General features: G+C 40.3%; 1 protein-coding gene across 8 annotated transcripts in view; it reads left to right on the forward strand.

Moving 5' to 3' along the window:
* Nucleotides 1-23542, forward strand: part of LRRC36 (leucine rich repeat containing 36) — a 49070-nt gene that overhangs the window by 4873 nt on the left and 20655 nt on the right. For 6 of the 8 annotated variants that reach the window (XR_013530085.1, XM_002761170.6, XM_008986052.5 and 3 more), the window contains exons 2-6: nt 3600-3727; nt 8809-9001; nt 9962-10058; nt 13506-13594; nt 22306-22430. Coding sequence is in view for 7 of the 8 variants with exons in the window: in XM_002761170.6 (XP_002761216.3) it covers nt 3600-3727; nt 8809-9001; nt 9962-10058; nt 13506-13594; nt 22306-22430 (632 nt within the window). In the remaining variant the exon portion in view is untranslated. Of the gene's footprint in view, nt 1-3599; nt 3728-7984; nt 8231-8808; nt 9002-9961; nt 10059-13505; nt 13595-22305; nt 22431-23542 lie in introns of all 8 variants that reach the window. The other 2 variants (XM_078357421.1, XM_035282124.3) reach the window with 2 other exon arrangements.

Below are 23542 nucleotides of genomic sequence, written 5' to 3' on the forward strand. Positions count from 1 at the left end.
GTAGCTGGGACTACAGGTTCATACCACCATGCCCAGTTAATTTTTTCTTTTTCTTTTTTTTGTAGAAATAGGTACATTTAAAAAAGATATAATCCACATACTATAAAGATCAACATTTTATTTTATTTTAATTTTTTTGAGTCAAGAGTCTTGCCCTGTTTCCCAGGCTGGAGTGCAGTGGCCCAACCTCAGCTCACTGCACCCCCTGCCTCCCGGGTTCAAGCAATTCTCCTGCCTCAGCCTCCTGCGTAGCTGGTATCACAGGCATGCTCCACCATGCCTGGCTAATTTTTGGTAGAGACATGGTTTTACCATGTTGACAAAGCTGGTCTTGAACTCCTGACTTCAAGTAATCCACCTGCCTCGGCCTCCAAAGGGCTGGGATTACAGACGTGAGCCACCGAACTTGGCCATGATTCATTCTTAAGGTGCCAGTAGTTTTTGCTCTTACACCATAAATGTAAATGTTAACACTGTAGAAAAGGCAATTAATTTTTTTTCTTCTTCTTGTTTTTGCCCTCTGAAGTGAATGAATTGAACCAAATAATTAATTTCTTTATATTATTATGAAAATACTTTTTAAAAAGTAGTTTTATCTTTGTGGACCCCTGTGCATGTCTCAGGGACCTCCAGGGGCTTACAGACCACACTTTGAGAGCTGCTACATTGCTATGATGTTTTTAAGCTTGTCTTGAAACATAAGTTACAGTTTTCATTTGTGGATGCATCTTTCTGGAGTGATTTTAATTTTACAAGTATCATTCTGCTCCTTTAAAAAAATAATAACCTCATATAAGATTTGACTATAATCCTTTTCTGTGGCTCTTTAAGTACAGTTAAGTTTTTGTAAACTTTTAGGTGGGAAAGGTGGGTCAGAATAGCTTTTTTAGTTTCAAAGTTTTGGAGCTCCCTCTTCTGTTGTATTCACAAGGTACTATAAAATATGACATGCTTCCTGAGATCCATCCACTCTGCTTCCCTCCCCTATGCATATCTGGGCCTTTTCTTTCCTTTTCATCTATGTCCCTCCTCCATTCAATGTAGATTCTACTCCCATTAATTTTTCACTGGTATGGGTCTTGTCCTGAAAGGGATCTTTGGTTTATGACTTTTTAAAGTTTATGGGAGCTAGGGGCGGTGGCTCATGCCTGTAATCCCACCACTTTGGGAGGCCAAGGCAGGTGGATCACCTGAGGTCAGGAGTTTGAAACCAGCCTAGCAAAAATGGTGAAACCCCATCTCTACTAAAAATAAAAAAATTAGCCAGGTGTGGTGGCGCACACCTTAATCCCACCTACTTGGGAGGATGAGGCAGGAGAATTGCTTAACCCCAGGAGGTGAAGTTTGCAGTGAGCCAAGATTACATCATTGCACTCCAGCCTGGGCAATAAGAGTGAATTCCATCTCAATAAATAAATAAATAAATAAATAATAAAGTTATGGGGCCTGGACTGCTCTAGAACCCTAAGACCTTATTTCAAGGCCAGATGTGGTGGCTCACGCCTATAATCCCAGCACTTTGGGAGGCCGAGGTGGGTGGATCACAAGGTCAAGAGATCGAGATCATCCTGGTCAACAAGGTGAAACCCCGTCTCTACTAAAAACACAAAAATTAGCTGGGCGTGGTGGTGCACGCCAGTAGTCCCAGCTTCTCGGGAGGCTGAGGCTTGAACCCAGGAGGCAGAGGTTGCGGTGAGCCGAGATCGTGCCATTGCACTCCAGTCTGGGTAACAACAGCGAAACTCCATCTCAAAAAAAAAAAAAAGACCTTATTTCAAGGCAGTCCCCTGGCACTTATCTGCAAATTGGATTCTTTAGAACTCTCTTCCAGTTTTGGTTGCTATTCTCAGTTTGGCCTACCACTCTTGCCAGTGAGTTCTTACTGGCAATTTTGAGATTCTCCTCTCTTCAGTGCTGTTAGTAGTCTAGTTGATGGCCAGGCTCAGTGGCTCATGACTGTAATCCCAGCACTTTGGGAGGCCAAGACTGGTAGATCACCTGAGGTCAGGAGTTCGAGACCAGCCTGCTGAAACCCCATCTCTACCTAAAATACAAAAATTAGCCAGGTGTGGTGGTACACGCCTGTATTCACAGCTACTGGGAAGGCTGAGACAGGAGAATTGCTTGAACTCAGGAGGCAGAGATTGCAGTGAGCTGAGATCACACTACTGCACTCCAGCCTGGGCGGAAGAGCAAACAGAATAAAGAAGTCTAGTTGACTTTCCTCTACTTCGTGTGTGTGTGTGTGTGTGTGTGTGTGTAAAATATACTCTCACTTTCTCGCTCTCTTTAAAAACAGTTATGTTGTAGTGGAGCGAGCATAGAAAGTCAACACCAAGACGAAAGTATGCCAAATTGCAGGGTCTTTATTGCCGGCGGCCACGGAGGATTCATGTCTCTCCAAACCGTGGCCCTGAAAGGAGAGTGTTAAGACCTTTTTACCCCTAAAACCACCTCAGGGGTGAGGGTGAGGAGTCAGGATGGGGATGAGGGGCTTCAGACATTCCGAGGGCTAGTGGATTCTGTAGATCACCTCCTGAGTGGAGATGAGGGCCAGGGGCTCCAGACATTCTGAGGGCCAGGGGACTTTTGACATTCTGATTGTTACTTAAGTGGTTCACAAAAGTCAAGATAAGCATTAGTTTACACATTGTCTGGGTAGTGGTGGGAATTACAGGCCTTAGTTACTTATTACAAGTCGCAGAAGCCAAGATGGCATGGGTTTGGACTGCTTGCCTGTCACATTAGGGTCACAGAGAGCAATTTCAATAGAAAGCTGAGGTATGGTTCAGGTATGCAGTTTTTTGGGTTTTTACCATGTCACAGTTATACATGCAAAAAATAATATTTTTCTCTCATTTAATGTCTTAGAGATCTTTCCATATGAGCATCTACAAATCGACCTCATTCTTTTTAATGGCTGTATTATGGTAATTAACACTTGTGTAGCACACTTACCCTGTGGCCAGGCATTCACTGTTCTGTTTTGTATACACATATTAATTTAATTCTTATAACACCTTATGAATTAAGTACCATTGTTACCCCCATTTTACAGATGAGGCAACTGATGCACAGAGAGGTTAAGTGACTTGAACAAGGTCACAAATGTAGTATATTGCCTTTTGTATCAATATACTATTATTTAGGCTGTCTAGTTGTATTTTTCTACTGATGGACCTTAGACAGTTTTCTATTTCTTTCTTTTAAATTTTTTTAATCTTAAAATATCTCTGAAATTGACATCCTTGTGCTGTATTTTATATAACCTGGCAAAATTTTGTGGGCTTTTATCCATAGGGCTAAATCCTAGCAGTGGGGTTGCTGAATATCTTTTGAAATTTTGTTCTGAAAACTTTTGGAGACTTTCAGTACATCCTTCAGGGAAATTAGAAAAACCCAAGAGCTCCATAAAACTAAGGTTCAATGTCACTATTTTAGATCATATTGCTGCTTTTAAAAAGAAGATCTGATCTTATGAGGCTTGGATGTAGGACCTTTCACAGTTGGGATATGGGAGAAAGAAAGGCCTACTTTCACTGACTCTGCTGTGTATCCAATCAGAGATCATAATATATCTACTGATGATCTCTTTTCAGAACTGGTGGAGTCTCTTTCATTGCAGGGATCTTATGCTGGAAAAATCCATTCCATTGGTGATGCCTTCAGAAATTTTAAAAATCTCCGATCCTTAGATTTGTCAAGGAATCTGATCACTAGCCTTAAGGTAAGTTCTACATTGTATCACTAGCCTGGTCTGCCCAATTTTTTTTTTTTTTTTTGATGGGAAGAAATAAGAGATAGATTATGTCTGCTATAACAGCCTACCTGAGAAAAAAAAAAAAGAAGAGATAGATCATGTCATCATGGAGAATATAGGATCTTCCCTTTAAATGATTCCCAACTAAATTTAATTATTTACTATAAAATTCTTTCAACTTTGCAGTACATTTTAAATTGTGTGTTATAAAATATTGGGAGGGGAATTTCTTTTATACTCTGGGAAAACTATATTAAGATATTACTGCCGGCTGGGCTCAGTGGCTCATGCCTGTAATCCCAGCACTTTGGAAGGCCGAGGCAGGTGGATCACAATGTCAAGAGATTGAGAGCATCCTGGCCAACATGGTGAAACCCCACCTCTACTAAAAATACAAAAATTAGCTGGGCATGGTGGCACGTGCCTGTAATCCCAGATGCTCAGGAGGCTGAGGTAGGAGAATCACTTGAACCAGGGAGTCAGAGGTTGCAGTGAGCTGAGATTGTGCCACTGCACTCCAGCCTGGTGAGAAAGTAAGACTCTATCTCAAATAAAATAAAATAAAATAAAATAAAATAAAATAAAAAGATATAACTGCCTAGGGTAACAGTATAAATTTTAATGTATATAAAAAATTATGAAGAACACTTGCAAAAATACAGATTCTCAGTCCCTACTGTGAGACTAGGTCTAATTTGGTAGGTCTAGGGTAGGCTCAGGACATACTCAGAATTCTGTTAATGTTGGTATGTAAAGCATACATGGAGAAACACTGGCATGTGTTGTTATTGTGGATTTTTTCTAGGAGAAGGAGGAAGGTGTAGTCTAGGAAAAATTTAGGTCAGGGGATGGTGGAGCAGAGGGTAGTACAGGAAGACAGGAGGGACCAAGCATGAACAGTATGCGTGTGGATTAGCAAACACGCACAAAGAACTCTACAAACGTGAGTGTGTACACACAGAGATGAAAGTTTTGTTTTCTGTGGTTAGACCCCCAAATACTGCTTCTTCCACATCTTCCTATTTTGCCCAAGCTCTGTACCTGTTTTGGCAAAGCCCTTCTTTTTTTTTTTTTTGAGATAAGTTTTGCTCTTGTTGCCCAGGCTGGAGTGTAATGGTGTGATCTCAGCTCACTGCAACCTCTGCCTCCTGGGGTTAGCGATTTTCCTGCCTCAGCCTCCTGGGAAGCTGGGATTACAGGCATGAACCAGCACGTGTGGCTAATTTTGTATTTTTAGTAGAGACAGGGTTTCTCCATGTTAGTCAGGCTGGTCTTGAACTCCCAACCTCAGGTGATCTGCCGGCCTCAATCTCCCACAGTGCTGGGATTACAGGCATGAGCCGTGGTGGCTCATGCCTGGCAGCAAAGCCCTTCTATGCAAGACCGAGGGTGACAAATCCCAAGGTTTAGCTAAGTGCCTAAAAGATCAAAATCCCCAGCAAGATCAAATTTCCATCTAGGACTCTAAAATCAGCAACTCCAAGTTCAACTAGGTCTTTAGACTATTTTTTAGCAGCCATTTATATTTGGCCTATCAGTTTCAGAAATGGTTCTTTCAGAGGTGATAGGATCCAATTTAAAAAGTGAAAAGATAAAATATAAAAGGAAAGTATTAATTCAGAGTTACTTATGTCTCCTCTTTTGTTTATTCTTTTTCAGGCTAAAAAATTAAGTGAAATTGCTGTAATTTGTTTTTATACTTTCTTTCTTTCCACTTCTGTAAATTGGGTGAAAACATTGTAACGATTAATCAAATCAGGACTGGGCATGGTGACTCATGCCTGTAATCCCAGAGCTTTGGAAGGCTGAGGTAGGCAGATTGCTTGAGCCTAGGAGTTCAAGACCAGCCTGTACAATATAGTGAGACCCCATCTCTATTTTAAAAAATCAAGTTAACATATTTAATCAAATAGAACATATATAAGACTCAAATAGAACATATATGATATAGTGAGACCCCTATCTCTATTTTTAAAAATTAAGTTAAAACATGTAATCAAATAGAACATATATAAGACCCTTGGTACAGTGCTTGGCATATAGGAAGCACTCAGTAAGGTTAGTTTTCTATATTTTTTGCATCTATTATTTTATTTTACTTATTTTTCTGAGGCAGGGTCTCACTTTGTTGCCCAGATTGGAGTGCAGAGGTGTGATCTCGGCTCACTGCAACCTCCACCTCCCAGGTTCAAGAGATTCTCCTGACTCAGCCTCCTGAGTAGCTGGGATTACAGCTGCCTGCCATGACACCCAGCTAATTCTTGTATTTTTAGTAAAGATGGGGTTTTGGCCGGGTGCAGCAGTGGCTCACGCCTGTAATCCCAGCACTTTGGGAGGCTGAGGTGTGTGGATCACATGGTTGGGAGTTCGAGACCAGCCTGGCCAACATGGTGAAACCCTGTCTCCACTAAAAATACAAGAATTAGCTGGGCGTGGTGGTGCATGCCTGTAATCTCAGCTGAGGCAGGAGAATCGTTTGAACTGAGGAGGTGAAGGTTGCAGAAGGAGCTAAGATTGCACCAGATTGCACTCCAGCCTGGGAGGCAAAGCGAGACTATGTCTCATAAAAAAATAAAAACAAAAAAAGAGTTTCACTATGTTGGCCAGGCTGGTCTCGAACTCCTGACCTCAGGTGATCCACCTGCCTTGGCCTCCCAAAGTGCTGGGATTACAGGTATGAGCCACCGTGCCCAGCTGCATCTATGATTTTATATTAATCTTTAACAATTCTGAATCCCTTTGTTTAATTTTCCTGGGAGAGAATGTTTTGTGATTATTCATAGTGTAACTTTGGGCAGTACATAAATTCATGCCAACTGGGAAAAGTGAGAGGAGGATAGAAAGTGTTTACTTAATTTTTACACTGAGAGACATTAAAAGATTACTTGAGCCAGGTGTGGTAGTTCATGTCTATAATCCTAGCACTTTGGGAAGCTGAGGCAGGAGGATTACTTGAAGCCAAGAGTTTGAGATTAGTCTGGGCAACAAAGCAAGACCCCATCTCTGCAAAACAAAAACAAAAACAAACAAACAAAAAACCGGGTCAGCGCCTGTAATCCCAGCACTTTGGGAGGCCGAGGCAGGCGGATCACAAGATCAAGAGATCAAGACCATCCTGGCCAACATAGTGAAACCCCGTCTCTACTAAAAATAGAAAAATTAGTTGGGTATGGTGGCAGGCACCTGTAGTCCCAGCTACTTGGGAGGCTGAGGCAGAAGAATTGCTTGAACCTCGGAGGTGGAGGTTGCAGTGAGCTGAGATTGCACCACTGCACCGCAGCCTGGCGACAAAGTGAGACTCAGTCTCAAAAAAAACCATAGCTGGTGGCATGTACCTGTAATCCCAGTTATTTGGGAGGCTGAAGCAGGAGGATCCCTTGCCCCAGAAGGGACACTGCTCCGACCTGGATGACAGAGCAAAATTGTGTCTCGGAAAACAAACAAACAAACAAAAAACTTGAACTGGGCCATTAGACCATGAAAGATAGTCCTAATGATGTACTGCCCTGAGAGTGAGGCCAAGGGCACTGATAGCTATTTCTAACCACTGACCCATTAACAATATAGAAGTTAATGGAATTGGAGAAAAAAAAAAGAAGTGCATCAAAGTATATACAGGGTTCTGTTTGGGAATGTTTTGTATCTATCTTTGAGTTTTCTAAATTTCTTGCAGTGAGAAAATGATAATTTTAAATAAGAGGAGAATAAAAACATTATTTTATAAATACATAATGGAAAATAATTTTACCTTTCTGAAATAATTCTCAATGACAGAATTCCTTTTATGGCAAGCATTTTTACTATTGAAAGTACATGATTAACCAGGCACCGTGGCTCATGCCTGTAATCCCAACACTTTGGGAGGCCAAGCAGGAAAATTGGTTGAGCTCAGGAGTTCAAGACCAGCCTGGGCAGCATAGTGAGACCTTGTCTGCACTAAAAATAAAAAAATAGCCAGATGTGGTGGCACATGCCTGTATTCCCAGCTACTCAGGGGCTGAGGCAAGAGGATCACTTGAGCCCAGGAGGCTGGGGCTGCAGTGAGCTCTGATTGTGCCACTATATTCCAGCCTGGGTGATAGAGTGATACCATGTCTTAAAAAAAAAAAAAAAGTATGTGATAATACATATATGTACATGTTTTGAAATTGTCCTGAAACTTAGTATTAGGTAAAAGCAGCTAAATAGCTAAATACATAAGGTTAAAATAAATCTTTTCAATAGCAGGTTTCAGCAGAGGAAGAAAATTGTGACTTTTCCTCTTGAGTTTGCCAGACCTGATTGTACTGTTGCCAGTTAAGTAGCGGGTGAGGTTGCTAAATCCACAGAAAGAGTACTGAATAAGGAAGAACATTTCTGCAAAGAACTGACTGATTGATTAAATGGGAAGCTTGTATGGTAGCAGGAACTCTGAAGAGGAAAACAAAGACAAAAAGAGCCCTAGACTGGTCCAGGAGGGAGGACTTGGAGGTAGCATTGTTTTGTTTCTCTAAATAGACCTTTGACCATATGCGTGAGGCACTGAGCTATAAGAACACAACACAACACAACACACACAAACACACACACTTTTTTTTAACCATGCTCCTTTCCCCCAGAAACAGCTCTTTTGCTTACCTCCCTTCTTCTTGTAAATTAAGGTGCTTATGGGATCAGGAGAGGGGTTGGGACCAGAATGAGAGAATGCTAATGTGGCTTGGCCCCTGGGAAACGACTGGCAAGGACTGGATTGGGTTGGGAGAATAATTTGAGAACCAACAGAAGTGGAGAATCTACTCTAGATATTTGAATGTCAGATTTTGTAAAGAAGGAAATGTATTATATATGTGAATTATTTAATGTATAGAACACCCAGTGCTCATGGAATGCAGTGGTCTTATTCCCAGACAAGTAAGTGGGAGTTCCAGCCCTGCCTTTCTCACAGGGGACTCAGATAACATCCTTTTTTTTTTTTCAAGGATGGAAAGTAATATACATCTCCACCTTTTTCTCCGAGGTTCCTAGTCTTTACCAATATGCTGTTTCATAATGTGGTGTTTTCCTTGCAGGGAATCCAGTATTTATGTTCACTCCAAGACCTGAATTTATATTATAACAACATTCCTTCATTAGTGGAAGTGTCCCGTCTGCAACCTTTACCCTTCCTCAAAGAACTGGATTTGAGACTTAATCCTGTTGTAAGGAAAGATACAGATTATAGGCTCTTTGCTGTATACACACTACAAACTCTGGAGAAACTAGGTAAGACCTTCCTTCTCTGTTCCTTTCCTCAGAATCTTACTTTAAATCAGCTGCCCCTTCACCTTTTAGATGTTGGCCCAAAGTGTACACTGGCAGGATATATTTGTTTATTAGTCAATATTTATGTAATTCTTTTGTGTTGGCAGGATGTATGACGAGTTCTTTTATTGTTTATTCAATGACAGTCTATGATTTTATCAGTTACTTCCCGCTTTAGTTTTCTTCAGTTGATGGTTTCACCGCCCTTTCCTCCTCAACACAAAATTTCCAGGTTGAGAACTGTTTTTCCAGGCGCCCCAACTTTGCAACTGTATTAGCAATAGAAAGCTAATACAATAATTCTTTGGGGCTTAGTTGACAAGAAACAAGAAATTTTCCTTCAAATGAGCTGGTCTGTATTTTCTTATTATTTTACTTTATTTATTTATTTATGAGGCAAAGTCAAGTGATCCTCCCATCTTAGTCTCCCAAGTAGCTGGGACTACAGGTATGCACCACCATGGCCAGCTAATTTTTGTATTTTTTTGTAGAGATGGGGTTTTACCATGTTGCCCAGGCAGGACTTCCTTATAATTTTATTGTTGAGTATACATTTCTTATTGATACAAAATTTGATTTCACATGGCCCTGGGAAAGTCATTGTAGGCAAACTAAGTAAACTCTTGCAATGGTATGACTTTCAGCCCTAACTTTAGGTATTTGAATTGTTTGCTGCTGCAAGCTCTGCTTTCCTGAGTTGCTGCAACTGTGAGGGAGTGGTTGCTATGGCTCCCTGTAGTCTCCCTGAGTTACTGCCTGCTCCAGTGACAACATAATAGCATTATTTTGTGACCTGTCTTTAACGCTGTCAAGATGAGACTGGTCTTAATTTTTCCTCTGTGAATATGGTTTTCTGATTAACTACTAGTTATGGTTGCACCAAAAAAAGAAACATGCTCACACCATGGTTTTTGCCTCCAGATGACCGAGCCGTACGTGAAGGTGAGAGAAAAGCTGCCAAGCTACATTTTAGTCAGTTGGGCAACACTGGAAATTTTCTTTTAGAGGTGGAAAAAAGGTAAGAAGATTCTTTACAAGATTTTTAAGTTTGGTTCTGGATATAGGACATAGTGAATTCCTGCTTAGCTTTCTTCGTTTTCCAGCAGAAATTTCCCACAAATTACAAGAATCCTCAGATCAGGAATAAAAGTATCTATTCTGCAAACTGAGATTTATCTGGGATGGTCATCTGGCCCTCAGTGGGTACATTCTTGTTTTCCTAAACTATTAGGTCTGCTTTGGGTGTAATTGTAAATTCTCTAATATTGTTGCTCACAGGTAGGATACTATGAGATTACTTATCCCCATAAATGCTAACCAACTCTTTCTAGGTAGAGTTATCAATCAGTTTGTGATCTTTTCCTATTGAAATAGGATTACATTATCATGGGCAAGATTGTTAGAGATAAATTTGTTAAAGGAAGGGAAGAGAAGCATTTCTCTTCAAAGCAAAAAGTGAACAAACCTTGAGGCTCTCAAATTTCTGAATGGTAGCTTTGTCCATTTTTTTTTTTTTTTGTAGAGATGGGATTTCACCATTTTGACCAGGATGGTCTCGATCTCTTGACCTGGTGATCCACCCGCCTCGGCCTCCCAAATTGCTAGGATTATAGGCGTGAACCACCACGCCCCCGGCGCTTTGTCCATTTTTCGTTACTAAAATCCTATCAAAGGGAAACATTGTCTTCTATCCTCAAACCTATACTTTTTAAAAAGTAGCTTTATTATTTAAAAAAAATAGATAGCAGTCCATTACAATTTAATAATACAGAAAAGTACACTGAAAAAAGTCAAAATTACTTCATATCCTGCAATTGAGAGTTCACCATTAGTAATGTTTGGTATACATCCTTCCAGATATCCTTGTACTATAGTCACATATAGATGTATCTATTAATATTTTTTCTGATGACAAAGGTAATACATGCTTATTGTTGAGAATTTGGAAAGTACAGAAAAAAACACAAGAGATAAAACAAGTAATTCATAATCCTACCATTCAGAAAGAAACATTATATTCTGGTAAATATCTTTTTTTTTTTTTTTTTTTGAGACGGAGTCTCACTCTGTCACCCAGGCTGGAGTGCAGTGGCACAATCTTGGCGCACTGCAACCTCCACCTCCTGGGTTCAAGTGATTCTCCTGCCTAGCCTCCTGTGTAGCTGGGATTATAGGTGCACACTACTGCCTAGCTTCCCATTTTTAATTTAATGAGATATCATGAACATGTCCCTACAACATTATTCTTATATTCTTCTCACGAGTAAGACTTATTTGTTTATTGCTTTTACTTCTACTACTAGAACATAAACTCTGTGAAAACAAGGATCTGTTGGTCTTGCTTATTACAGTATTCCTAGTTGCTAGAACCATGTCTGGAATACAGATGTTGCTAAGAAATAATGTGATGAATGTGAATGAATGAAGTCAATGCCTGTTGGTCTGAGATCCTTTCCTTTTCCAGTGACTTTGCTGTCTCTGCTCTGATCCATTATATATTTTATAGTGTAGCCTTCAGTGAACATTCTTAGTTTCCTATTTTTTAAAATCAGATTTATCGAGGTTACTTTGCATAGAATATTCACTCTTTAGACAAAAATTGAATGCTTCTAAAACATTGTTTTATATATATATATATATATACATATATATGTGTGTGTATATATATATTTTTTTGGAGGGGGAGGCGCAGAGTCTTGCTCTGTCACCAGGCACCAGGCTGGAGTGCAGTGGCGTGATCCTGGCTCACTGCAACCTCTGCCTCCCGGGTTCAAGCAATTCTCCTGCCTCAGCCTCCCAAGAAGCTGGGACTACAGGCACGCGCCAGCACGCCCAGCTAATTTTTGTATTTTTTAGTAAAGACAGGGTTTCACCATGTTGGCCAGGATGGTCTCGATCTCTTGACCTTGTGATCTGCCTGCCTTGGCCTCCCAAAATGCTGGGATTACAGGCGTGAGCCACTGCACCTGGCCTGTGTTATATATTTTATGGATTAATTCCTATTTTAAATGTATCAGGTATTATTTACTACAAAAATACAGATATTAACGTATAACAGAATAAACTTTCTAATATGGCAAATAATTAATCCCATCATTTATCTGTTTAGTTACCATAAAAATATTGTAGAACTGGAAGCAAAATGTTACTCAAGTACCCTGTATTACTATTAATATCTTATAAGTTCTCTAACTTTGGGTGAAGTTTTTTTTGTAAACCTTTCTGAGTCCCAGTAAGGGACTATAAATGGAGATAATAACCAGTAAGAGACCTTTTATGATTACATGAAATGGTGATTGTAAAGCATCTGGTACATGGAGTCTAGGCTTCGTGTACTTACTGTACTACCCGAAGTACCTACCTGCCTTTCTTGGCTGTTTTTCTAACTAATGGCTATAGTTGTCTCCTCTGTAATTTTTGCTAACAGAACCTTCCCTTCTGTGTCCTAACTATGAGTATTTTAATTCAAAAGAAACTATTCTACTCCCTCAATTTATATCTGTTTGTATCAAGAAAACAGAGTATCTAAGTTTTAAATCTTCTGGCTTTCACACTTTACAAGCTGAACTATGTAGTGTCCTCTCATATTTCCCAGTATAAATATTACTTTTCTAAAAAACAAAGTATGGCTTTAACGGAATTATTTGTGAAAGATAATTTTTTTTCTTTCTCCTGAGATGGAGTCTCGCTCTGTCATCCAGGCTGGAGTACAGTGGTGCAATCTTGGCTCACTGCCATCTCCACCTCCCAGGTTCAAGCAATTCTCCTGCCTCAGCCTCCCGAGTAGCTGGGACTACAGGTGCATGCCACCGCGCCTGGCTAATTTTTGTATTTTTAGTAGAGATTAAAATTGTATTTGTTTTGGGGGGGGGTTGTATCTTGTATTTTTTTGTATTTGTGTTTTTAGTAGAGGCTAAAATTTTTAGTTTCGCCATGTTGGCCAGGCTGGTCTCAAACTCCTGACCTCATGATCTGCCCGCCTTGACCTCCCAAAGTTCTAGGATTACAGGTATGAGCCACTGCACCCACCTGAAACATAATTAAATTAATATATTCTAGAGCAATTGAGAAAAATCTGGGCTGGGTGCGGTGGCTCACGCCTGTAATCCCAGCACTTTACGAGGCCAAGGTGGGCAGATCATGAGGTCAAGAGTTTGAGACCGGCCTGGTCAACATGGTGAAACTTCATCTCTACTAAAATTACAAAAAATTAGCTGGGTGTGGTGGTACGTGCCTGCAATCCCAGCTACTGGGGGGCTGAGACAGGAGAATCGCTTGAACCCGGGAGGCAGAGGTTTCAGTGAGCCGAGATTGCATCACTGCACTCCAGCCTGGGCAACAGAGGAAGACTCCGTTTCAAAAAAAAAAAAATCTTAACACCATAAACTGTTTTCCAAACAGCATTTGCTGGTGATCTCAGAAGCCTTTTTTTTTTAATTTTAAATAAATTATTTTATGTGGGCAGCTCTAGGGAGAAGACAATGAAAAACTGTGTAACAGATGAATGCTCTGCATCAAAAGTCAGTGCTTATGTTGACAGCAGGATTGAAATGGGTAAGTTTTCTCTCTGTGATTATAATATGATTAAAACATCAGTTATCTCAGCTGTCATAGCCAATATAAGATGAAGACACATAGTCGAGAAAGAACAGATTTGAAGCATGCACAGGTTTACTGGCTGTGTTTTTCTTCTGTCCTCTCACTGCCAGAAGGACCTTACACAGCACATCTAACCCAGAGCCCATCAAAGCACAAGCTATACTTGGAAAGTTCAATGTCATTAACTTCACTTTACATCATTAGTATACCCAGAAAATTACATTACGTCAGTCATTGATTTCATTAGTCAGAGACTGTCAACTCATTTGCATACATGCAGCTTATACCCTGGGCTTCCTGGGCTGCCCACCCAAGAACCTTTGCAGCTGTGGAATCTCTTGTGTTTGGGATATATTCCTGGGGAATGTTTAGTATACTCCTGTAAATACAATTGATAAGCCAGTATGATTAAAGAGGTTATGCCAGGCTGGGTGTGGTGGCTCATGCCTGTAATCCCAGCACTTTGGGAGGCCAAGGTGGGCAGATCACCTGAAATTGGCAGCTGAGACCAGTCTGACCAACGTGGAGAAACCCCATCTCTCTACTAAAAATACAAAATTAGCCACGCTTGGTGGTGCATGCCTGTAATCCCAGCTACTTGGGAGGCTTAGGCATGAGAATCACTTGAACCCAGGAAGTAGAGGTTGCAGGGAACTGAAATTGCACCATTACAGTCCAGTCTGGGCAACAAGAGCAAAACTCCATCTCAAAAATAAATAAATAAATAAATAAATAAATAACAAAGTGGTTATGCCACTTTAATGGTCATGCCACAGGCTGGAAGAAAGCTTTCCACCAGAGAATTTGCATCCAGTGAATCCTTGTGGATTAGCTTGGCACTGTCAGATAAATCAAATGACCTTTTACTTGAGAAAATGTTCTTTGGTCTCAGTGCTTCTTCCCTTGGAAAGATCTAGTGAACTATACACTAACTCTGAAAATCAATTCCTAAAAGCCCAGCAATAACTTTAGTAGATTGACTCTACACTATAGTTTAGACATTAAGGATTTTCAGTTTATAATGTATATTTTATTTTCCTGATTTCTTATCATTTATTGACAAATCATTTTTACCGTATTTTGTGAAAAAATAAGACACGGGCCAAGCACAGTGGCTCACACCTGTAATCCCAGCACTTTGGGAGGCTGAGATGAGTGGATCATTTGAGCCCAGGAATTCAAGACCTTCCTGGCCAACATGGCAAAACCCCCTCTCTACTAAAAATATAAAAAGTAGCCAGGCATGGTGGCACACACTTGTAATCCCAGCTACTTGGGTAGCTGAGGCACAGGACTTGACTGATTCTGGGAAATGGAGGTTGCAGTGAGCCAAGATCATGCCACTGCACTCCAGCATGGTTGACAGAGTGAGACTCTGTCTCAAAAAACAAATAAAAAGACATAATCAGGTGTGATTTTAATGTTCATTTCTTGGATATCCCAGTACATATAAATATTGGAAGTATGGATTACTTTATTTCATTTTAAATAGCATTTTTTATATTTTAAAATTGACACAATTTTATTGTAATAATTTTGGAAAAGACTGAAAAGCATGAAAAACAACAGTTTAGTCATTTATAAGCCCATCCCCTAAAAAGAATCCTTTTGTACACAGGTTCCTTGGTATACAGCCTTTGTTATACAGCCTAGTCTTTTTTTCTAGGTACAGGCATTTATATATCCATTTCCAGTCAGAGAAAAATACACTGAGGCATAATTTGATTGCATCTTTTTGTATGAGCTGAATTAGACTTCATTTATGCCTTATTACTTCATTAACACATTTAAAAAGTCTGAAAGTGCACTGTCTCTTCTAAGAACAAACTGTTTTGCTAGAGGGCCCATTTCTAAAGGTTCTTAGAAGCTCCAGCTGTTCCCTGGATTTTTTTTAATATAAAATTTATTTTGCTGCTTTGAAACGTTAAGGAGCTTTGTTTTTCACCAAAAATTGTGTTTGCGCTGGATTCCCTGGAGAGTGTTGCCAGTAAGCACTGTTGGTAATCCAATATGATCAAAGGGGTTATGCCATGTTAATGGCCATGCCACAGGCTAGAAGAAAACTTTCTGGAGAACATCTCCCACTAGCGCAGTTGTTCACAGTGGTGTTTTCCCACCAATCATTTCAAATGGGCAATGAACCTCCACTATCTTGGATCTTCCTCTTAGTCTCCTAATCACATCATCTTTGACTCTTTGAAAGGTTCCTCTCTCTCTTCCCATATCCCCAAAATAGGCATGCCTAGGCTATATCTTCAGGCTCTCCTATTTTTGCTCTACTCTTTGCCCCTATTGATCTCATGTATTTTACAGCTTTATTTATAAATACATCAATTTTTTATTTTATTCTATTTTTTGAGGCAGATCTCATTCTGTTGCCCAGGCCAGAGTACAGTGGTGCAATCTCAGCTCACTGCAACCTCTGCCTCCTGGGCTCAAGCCATCCTCCCACTTCAACCTCCCGAGTAGGTGGGACTACAGATGTGTGCCACCATGCCCAGCTACGTTTTGTATTTTTTTTGTAGAGAGGGGATTTTGTCATGTTGCCCAGGCTGATCTTGAACTCCTGAGCTCAAGCTATTTGCCCTCCTCAGCCTCCCAGAGTGCTAGGATTATAGGTGTGAGCCACTGTGCCCAGCCTGTTTTATTTATTTTTATTTATTTTATATTACTTCCTCATATCTTAAATATATTGGTCTAGCTTTGACAACTGGCACCAGTCTCTCTCTGCACCAGACTCATATTTCTGTTGACCAACTAGTAATATATACTTGGAATCAACACTGTTTAACTTTCTAAACATGTCCAAAATAACCCCCAAAACGAACGAACAAATGAGCCCCTCTTCCCCAGATCTAAACAACTCTTAGGGTTTCATCAGTGTTACCACACTTTCACATCACCCTCATCCATAATGATGTTGGGATTTGATGCTGCTACTCCTCTGAGCTGAATGTTCCTGCCCTATACTATGATCCAAATTGACGAGCCTTCCTTTCCTTTTTTTTTTTTTTTTTTTTTCCTGAGACAGGGTCTCACTCTGTCACCCAGGCCTTAGTGCAGTGGCGGGATCTCGGCTCACTACACCTCCACTTCCCTAGGTGGCAGAGCTGGGAGTCAAACTCTGGTCCATCTGTCATCAAAGTCGTCTTAACCATTACATGATACTGCTTCCCAGTCTCTTCTTCCTTCAATTCATTTTGAACTTTGCTGCCAGATTAATTATTTTAAAATACAGCTGTGATAATTCATTATGCTTGCCTGCTCAAAAACTTCTCTGGCTCCCACTCCCCTACTAAATTAAGCCTAAATTCCTCTATTTGTCATATAAGATTCCCCTAAGCTCTATCTGTAATTTGTCTCTTCAGCCTAAACTGAAATCTTATCTTCTGTTTATTAGCTACAATGTCCAATACTCAATCATACCACTCCTTCCTCCCCAAATAGTCTTTCCTTTCTCCCTCCTCTGTACCTAAACTAATGCTGTCTCTCTGCTTGTAATGCTTTACTCAAATCCTACCCAAAGCCCATCCATTTTAATGAAACTTTTTTTTTTTTGTTTTATTTTTTTGAGATGGAGTCTTGCTCTGTGCCCAGGCTGGAGTGCAATGGTGCGATCTCGGCTCACTACAACCTCCGCCTCCCAGGTTCAAGCAATTCTCATGCCTCAGCCTCCCGAGCAGTTGGGATTACAGATGTGCGCCACCACATCCAGCTAATTTTTGTATTTGTAGTAGAAATGGGGTTCCACCTTGGTGGCCAGGCTGGTCTCAAATTCCTGACCTCAGGTGATCCACCCACCTTGGCTTCCCAAAGTGCTGGGATTACAGGCACGAGCCACCACGCCCGGCCGAAACTTTTTTTTTTTTTTTTTTTTTAATGAGACAGAGTCTCACTCAGTTGCTCAGGCTGGAGTGCAGTGGTGCCATCTCGGCTTATTGTAACCTCCGCTTCCCAGGTTCAAGCAATTGTCATGCCTCAGCCTCCCGAGTACCTGGGATTATAGGTGAGCACCGCCAGGCCCAGCTAATTTTTGTGTTTTTAGTAGAGATGGGGTTTTACCATGTTAGCCAGGCTTGTCTGGAACTCCTGACATCAAGTGATCCACCTACCTGAGCCTCCCAAAGTGCTGGGATTACAGATGTAAGCCACTGCATCTGGCCAATAATCTGATTTTTAAAACATACTTTATTTTTTAGTACAGTTTTAGACTCAAAGCAGAGTTGAACAGACAATAGAGTTCCCATATATCCTACTAGCACACATGTACAGCCTCCCCTACTATGAACATCCTGCCCAAAGTGGTACATTTGTTACAATCAGGTAAACCTGTACTGAAACACTGAAGTCCATAGTTTACATTAGGTTTCACTCATGGTGGTACATTCTATGGGTTTGATGAATGTATAATGACACATATCTACCATTGTAGTATCATATAAAAATAGCTTCACTGCCCTATGAATTCTCTGTGCTCGCCTATCCATTCCTTCATCCTCTGTGATCCCTGGCAACCACTGATATTTTTACTGTCTCCATAGTATTGCCTTTTCCAGAATGTCATGTAGTTGAACTAATTCAGTATGTGGCCTTTCAGATTGTCTTCTTTCACTTAGCAATATGTACTTAAGTTTCTTCCATGCCTTTTCATGGCTTGACAGCACATTTCTTCTTAGTGCTAAATAATATTTTCTTGTCTGGATGTACCACAGTTTATTTATCTACTCACCCACTGAAAGACATCTTGGTTGCTTCCAAGTTTTGGCAATTATGACTAGAGCTGTTATAAACAACCTTGTGCAGGTTTTTGTGTGGGCATAAGTTTTCAACTCATTTGGGTAATTACCAAAGAACATGATTGCTGGATAATATAACAGTATGTTGAGCTTTGTAAGAAACTGCCAAATTGTTCCAATATAATCTTTTAAAGATGTCTTTATATACTGAGTTGAGTTTCTTAAATTGTAGTTTCTCAAACTGGACTCCTATTCTCAGAGTTTATTAGAACATTGAACTTGAGAAACACTGATGTGCCTGGTGACATGCTATAGAAGCCCAGTGTGTGGTGGGGCAATGGAGAAAGATTTTGTGGCAGATAGGGAAACAAAGCCATTAGACCTTACAGGCTGGAGAGCAGTGGGATGGCCTGAAAAGAGGAGCAGCACGTACTGGTTGGTGAGGTTGGTGTGAATTACTGTGAGGAAGTGGTAAGGAGCATGGTAAGTTGTGAAGAAAGCCATGTGTCGGTGTGGTTTGGTTGGAAGGTTTATGTTGGGTAGAAGGTCGATTCTGGAGAACAATTAATACCTAAATAAGAATAATTTACATTTATCCTTTAGGTACTAGTTGAAAAGGACCTAATTCACTCCTTTAGCCAGTTCTCTTTACCTTTAAATAGAGTCCTACCTAAAATATACTGATCTTATTCTAAAATAACAAGGAAAAATTCACCACAGCCAACCTCAGTGGCTCATTCCTGTGTCTCGCAGATGTGTCAAGATCTTCTTTATAACTCATTGAAATCCATCCTATTTCAACATGTTGATCCATGTCATCTTTTGCTTTAGCCATAATGGAGTTTTGGCTGAATAAAAATTAGCTTGGAATACCAAAGGCTTCTCAAAATAGTCACTTAAGATAGTTCATTTCTCTCTCATATAGAAACCTAGATGTCGACAATCTAGGGCTGTCATGGGGAAAGTTCTAAGAGGAGAATAATGAATATGGGAGTAGGGCAGTTAGCAATCTGTGCCAGTGGAAATGAGAGCAATCCAGCAAAGAAGTGTGTATCTACTGGGCAAATCCTGTGTTAGGGATTAAGCAGACAAGGAAATGATTAAAATAGTGTCACATCTTCACATACTCTGGAGAGTATTTATTACAGCGAATTAAGTCACAAGTAGGCTTCACAGTGAGACAAGAGCTCCATTGTGGCAAAGATACAGAGGGATGTTCAAGGAAAGGCGGTTGCAGTTAGTACTTATTGCAAGCCTGGGAAAAGGCTGCACAAGAGAGGAAACACTTCAGTTGGGCATTCAAATAGAATTCGGCAGGCATAGTTGAGGGAAAAATGCATTCAATGTAGAGGGAAAAGCAGCAGCAAAGACAGGTGAGACAGATCCGAAATTGACTCAGCTTGTGGCTGAAGATAAGGCCAAGTTGCAAAGGGCCTCTTTACTAATTATGCTCATTTTCTTCTCTTGAAAATAGGTAATAATTAAGTATTTCTTAGAGGTGAGGCAGGCTTAAATGTGTGATTTTGAGAGATAAGCGGGAGGTAATGAGGACCTGTCCTAGGAGGGCAATGGTAAAATAAATGCAGACAAGGAAGCGCAGATTAAGTCCTACAGATTAAGTCCTGGAGAATATGAAAAGAAAGCCTGTATACAAAACATGAAGTATTTTCACCTGCAGTGTTTTGCTATATAGTTCAAACTTCAGAAGGATAGAATTTCTGAATAAAAGACACAACTATTGTTTAAAGGGGGAGAGAACACAAGGTTACTAAGAGTACACACAGTTTGTGCATGATAAGAAAAAAAATCACCTCACTAATTTCCTTTAATAATTATCATATCTGCAATAGTGATTACATATTAGTATTTTAAAAGTCAGGGATCGTGTTGTTTTTATTGGTGATTAGCAATTTGAGACTGGGTACAGTGGCTCATGCCTGTGATCCCAGCACTTTGGGAGACCAAGGTGGGCAGATCACGTCAGGAAATCGAGACCATCCTGGCTAACATGGTGACCTCATCTCTACTAAAAACACAAAAAATTAGCCAGCCACGGTGGTGGCATGCCTGTAGTCCCAGCTGCTCAGGAGGCTGAAGCAGAAGAATCCCAGAGGTTGCAGTGACCCGAGATCACGCTACTGTACTCCAGCCTGGGCAACAGAGCGAGACTCTCTCAAAAAAAATAAAAAAGTAAAATTATAAAGCAGGAAGAAACATTAAAATTTATTTGTCACCTTTTTGTGAATATATGTATTAAACTAACATCAAAATTTGAAAGGTGAACTGCAAACTACTAATGGGATTTTCTTCTTTCAGAGATGGAGTCTCGCTCTGTCACCCAGGCTGGAGTGCAGTGGTGTGATCTCAGCTCACTGCAACATCTGCCTCCTGGGTTCAAGCAATTCTCCTGCCTCAGACTCTCAAGTAGCTGGGATTACAGGCATCCACCACCATGCCCAGCTAATTTTTGTATTTTTAGTAGAGATGGGGTTTCACCATGTTGGCCAGGGTGCTCTCAAACTCCTGACCTCAGGTGATCCACCCACCTCGGCCTCCTAAAGTGCTGGGATTACAGGTGTGAGCCACAGTGCCTGGCCCTAACAGGATTTTTTAAATGAAAATGGAACACTATTTCCTTTACTTTTTAAAAATTATTTTTCTTTCATTAGAAAATAAATCTTGCCAGGCATGGTGGTTCATGCCTGACACTTTCAGCGCCGAGGCTAGCAGATCGCTTGAGCCTAGGGGTTTTAGACCCACATGGGTAACATAGGGAGACCATGTCTCTATTTTTTAAAAATTGTTTTTAATGTAAAAATAAAGATATAGAAAACAAATATTATTCAAAGTAATATACAGAGTGTTCTAATTTTTTTCTCCTACTTTTCCAGAGACAGAATTGCTCTGTTGCCCAGGCTGGAGTGCAGTGGCGCGATCTTGGCTCACTGCAACCTCCAGCTCCTGGGTTCAAGCAATTTTCCTGTCTCAGCCTCCTGAGTAGCTGGGATTACAGGTGCAGGCCACCATGCCTGGCTAATTTTTATATTTTTAGTAGAGACAGGGTTTCACCATGTTGGCCAGGTTGGTCTCAAATTCCTGACTTCATGATGCACCCACCTCAGCTTCCTAAAGTCCTGGGATTACAGGCCCACCCATAAATTTGAATTTATGTAGAGATCCTAAAGTACTACTAATAAATATATTTAAGCTCATGGTGAATATTTCCAGCCCCATCACTAAGTTGATCAATAATTTTACAAGGATTTTATAAATAACAGGGAATGATATTTCCACATTCTCTGTGTCATAACCAATAAAACAAGAACCTCTCTAATAGCATTAGAGAGGAATAAAATAAAATAACATGTAAAAAATATATTGGGACACCTAAGGCTTTAGCATTCTTCTCCATGAAATAGGTCCTGACTAGTTTCTCTCTTTTTGCAAAAGAGAGAAAACAAAGCAGAAAAAGGCTGGTTTGAAATAGTCAATCAGTGCTGACTGCTTATTAGTATCCTGGAGATGTGGAATGCCAGGAGTCTACTCCCAGCATCTCCCTCTTTAGTTGGAGATTATTGAATTGGTATCAATGTTAATTATTTATTCGCTTAGGAAATGTGTGAAATATTTGCCTTCCACTCAGTTTCTGTTGAGCACTTCATAATTTATGAAGCCATTTCATATCCATTTTTTTTAACCTGGCTCAACCCTAAGAGATAGGCAGTTTAGATTTTATCATCTCTTCATTTTTCCAAATGAAGTAAGAGATGTAGAGAGCTAAAGTGATTTGCCCAAGTTCACGTGGTCTCCAAGTGGTGGTACCAGAACTAGCACTCAATCTTGTGACTTTCCTTCTAGTACCTTTCCATTAGACATGCTGCCTTTGAAGTCTGGTCAGTGCTTCATTGTATGCCTTTTCTTTTAACACAGACTCAAACAAAGGACTTTTTATTCCCTACCCTAACCGGGAAATAAAGGATTCCTTAAGTACTTCTGCAACCCAGGACAATGTTACCCCTGATCAGAAATTAGACACCTTCCCACTGGGGACCCAGGTAATGTATTCACTCTCCTGTGGATATGTTGACTAGTCAATGATTAATACTGATAATTCAATGGGCTCTCAATTATTTATGAAGGTTTCAGAGGACTTGTTGGATGAAGGCACTTTAGACCCTTTTAAAGGAAAGGGTAGGACAGAATGCAGAGTACCTTCTCCATTAATTTCAATCTCCCATTTCCCTCTCTCCCACTAACCTGTTATCTAATATCATATATTTATATGTATAACTTTAGCATATCTATGACAGGCATTTCGGTCCTCAAACAAGAATGCCACTGTTACAGTTTTTGACTGGTTTTAAATTTTCTCCTTTCTATCCAAAATCTCCGTCTCCTGTTGCCTTGCTTCTTACATTTTCTACCTCTACCTTTTAATATTGAGTCTTACATTGCAGGGATGGCTTTCTCAAAGCTGCCTCTGCAGTATAACAAAAAAAGCAAAGTTTAAGGGGTAGAGATGGCATGGAAGTTGTGGGCAATGGGAAGATAGAGATCATGAAAGATGGGGGAGGAGTGAAAAATAAGTTTTTAGTGAAAATATTGGTGAGAAGGTTTGCAACCATTATATAAGACTTGTTCGTGTGAGCGAATATGATACAAGGAGCAGAACTGACTACTTTATATTCACCTTCTCCCTTTCTGTGCCCTTTCTTTGATACATTTATGAGCAATAAAATTGTAGGAAATAGCCAGGAAGAGAAAGAAAAGCAGCAAAGGCTCTGATTAATCCATAATTTGGATAATGAAGATTGAATTAGTAAAGTTAGTACTGTTCAGTTTGAATATATAATAACTTCATCTTTTTTTGTTGTTGTTTTGTGTTTTTTGAGACGGAGTTTCGCTCTTGTTACCCAGGCTGGAGTGCAATGGCGCGATCTCGGCTCACCGCAACCTCCGCCTCCTGGGTTCAGGCAATTCTCCTGCCTCTGCCTCCTGAGTAGCTAGGATTACAGGCACGCGCCACCATGCCCAGCTAATTTTTTGTATTTTTAGTAGAGACGGGGTTTCACCATCCTCGTAATCCATCCGTCTTGGCCTCCCAAAGTGCTGGGATTACAGGCTTGAGCCGCCGTGCCGGCCCAACTTCATCTTTTAAAAAAGATAA

Source organism: Callithrix jacchus, chromosome 20 (genome assembly GCF_049354715.1).
Source record: "Callithrix jacchus isolate 240 chromosome 20, calJac240_pri, whole genome shotgun sequence".
NCBI lineage: Eukaryota > Metazoa > Chordata > Mammalia > Primates > Cebidae > Callithrix > Callithrix jacchus.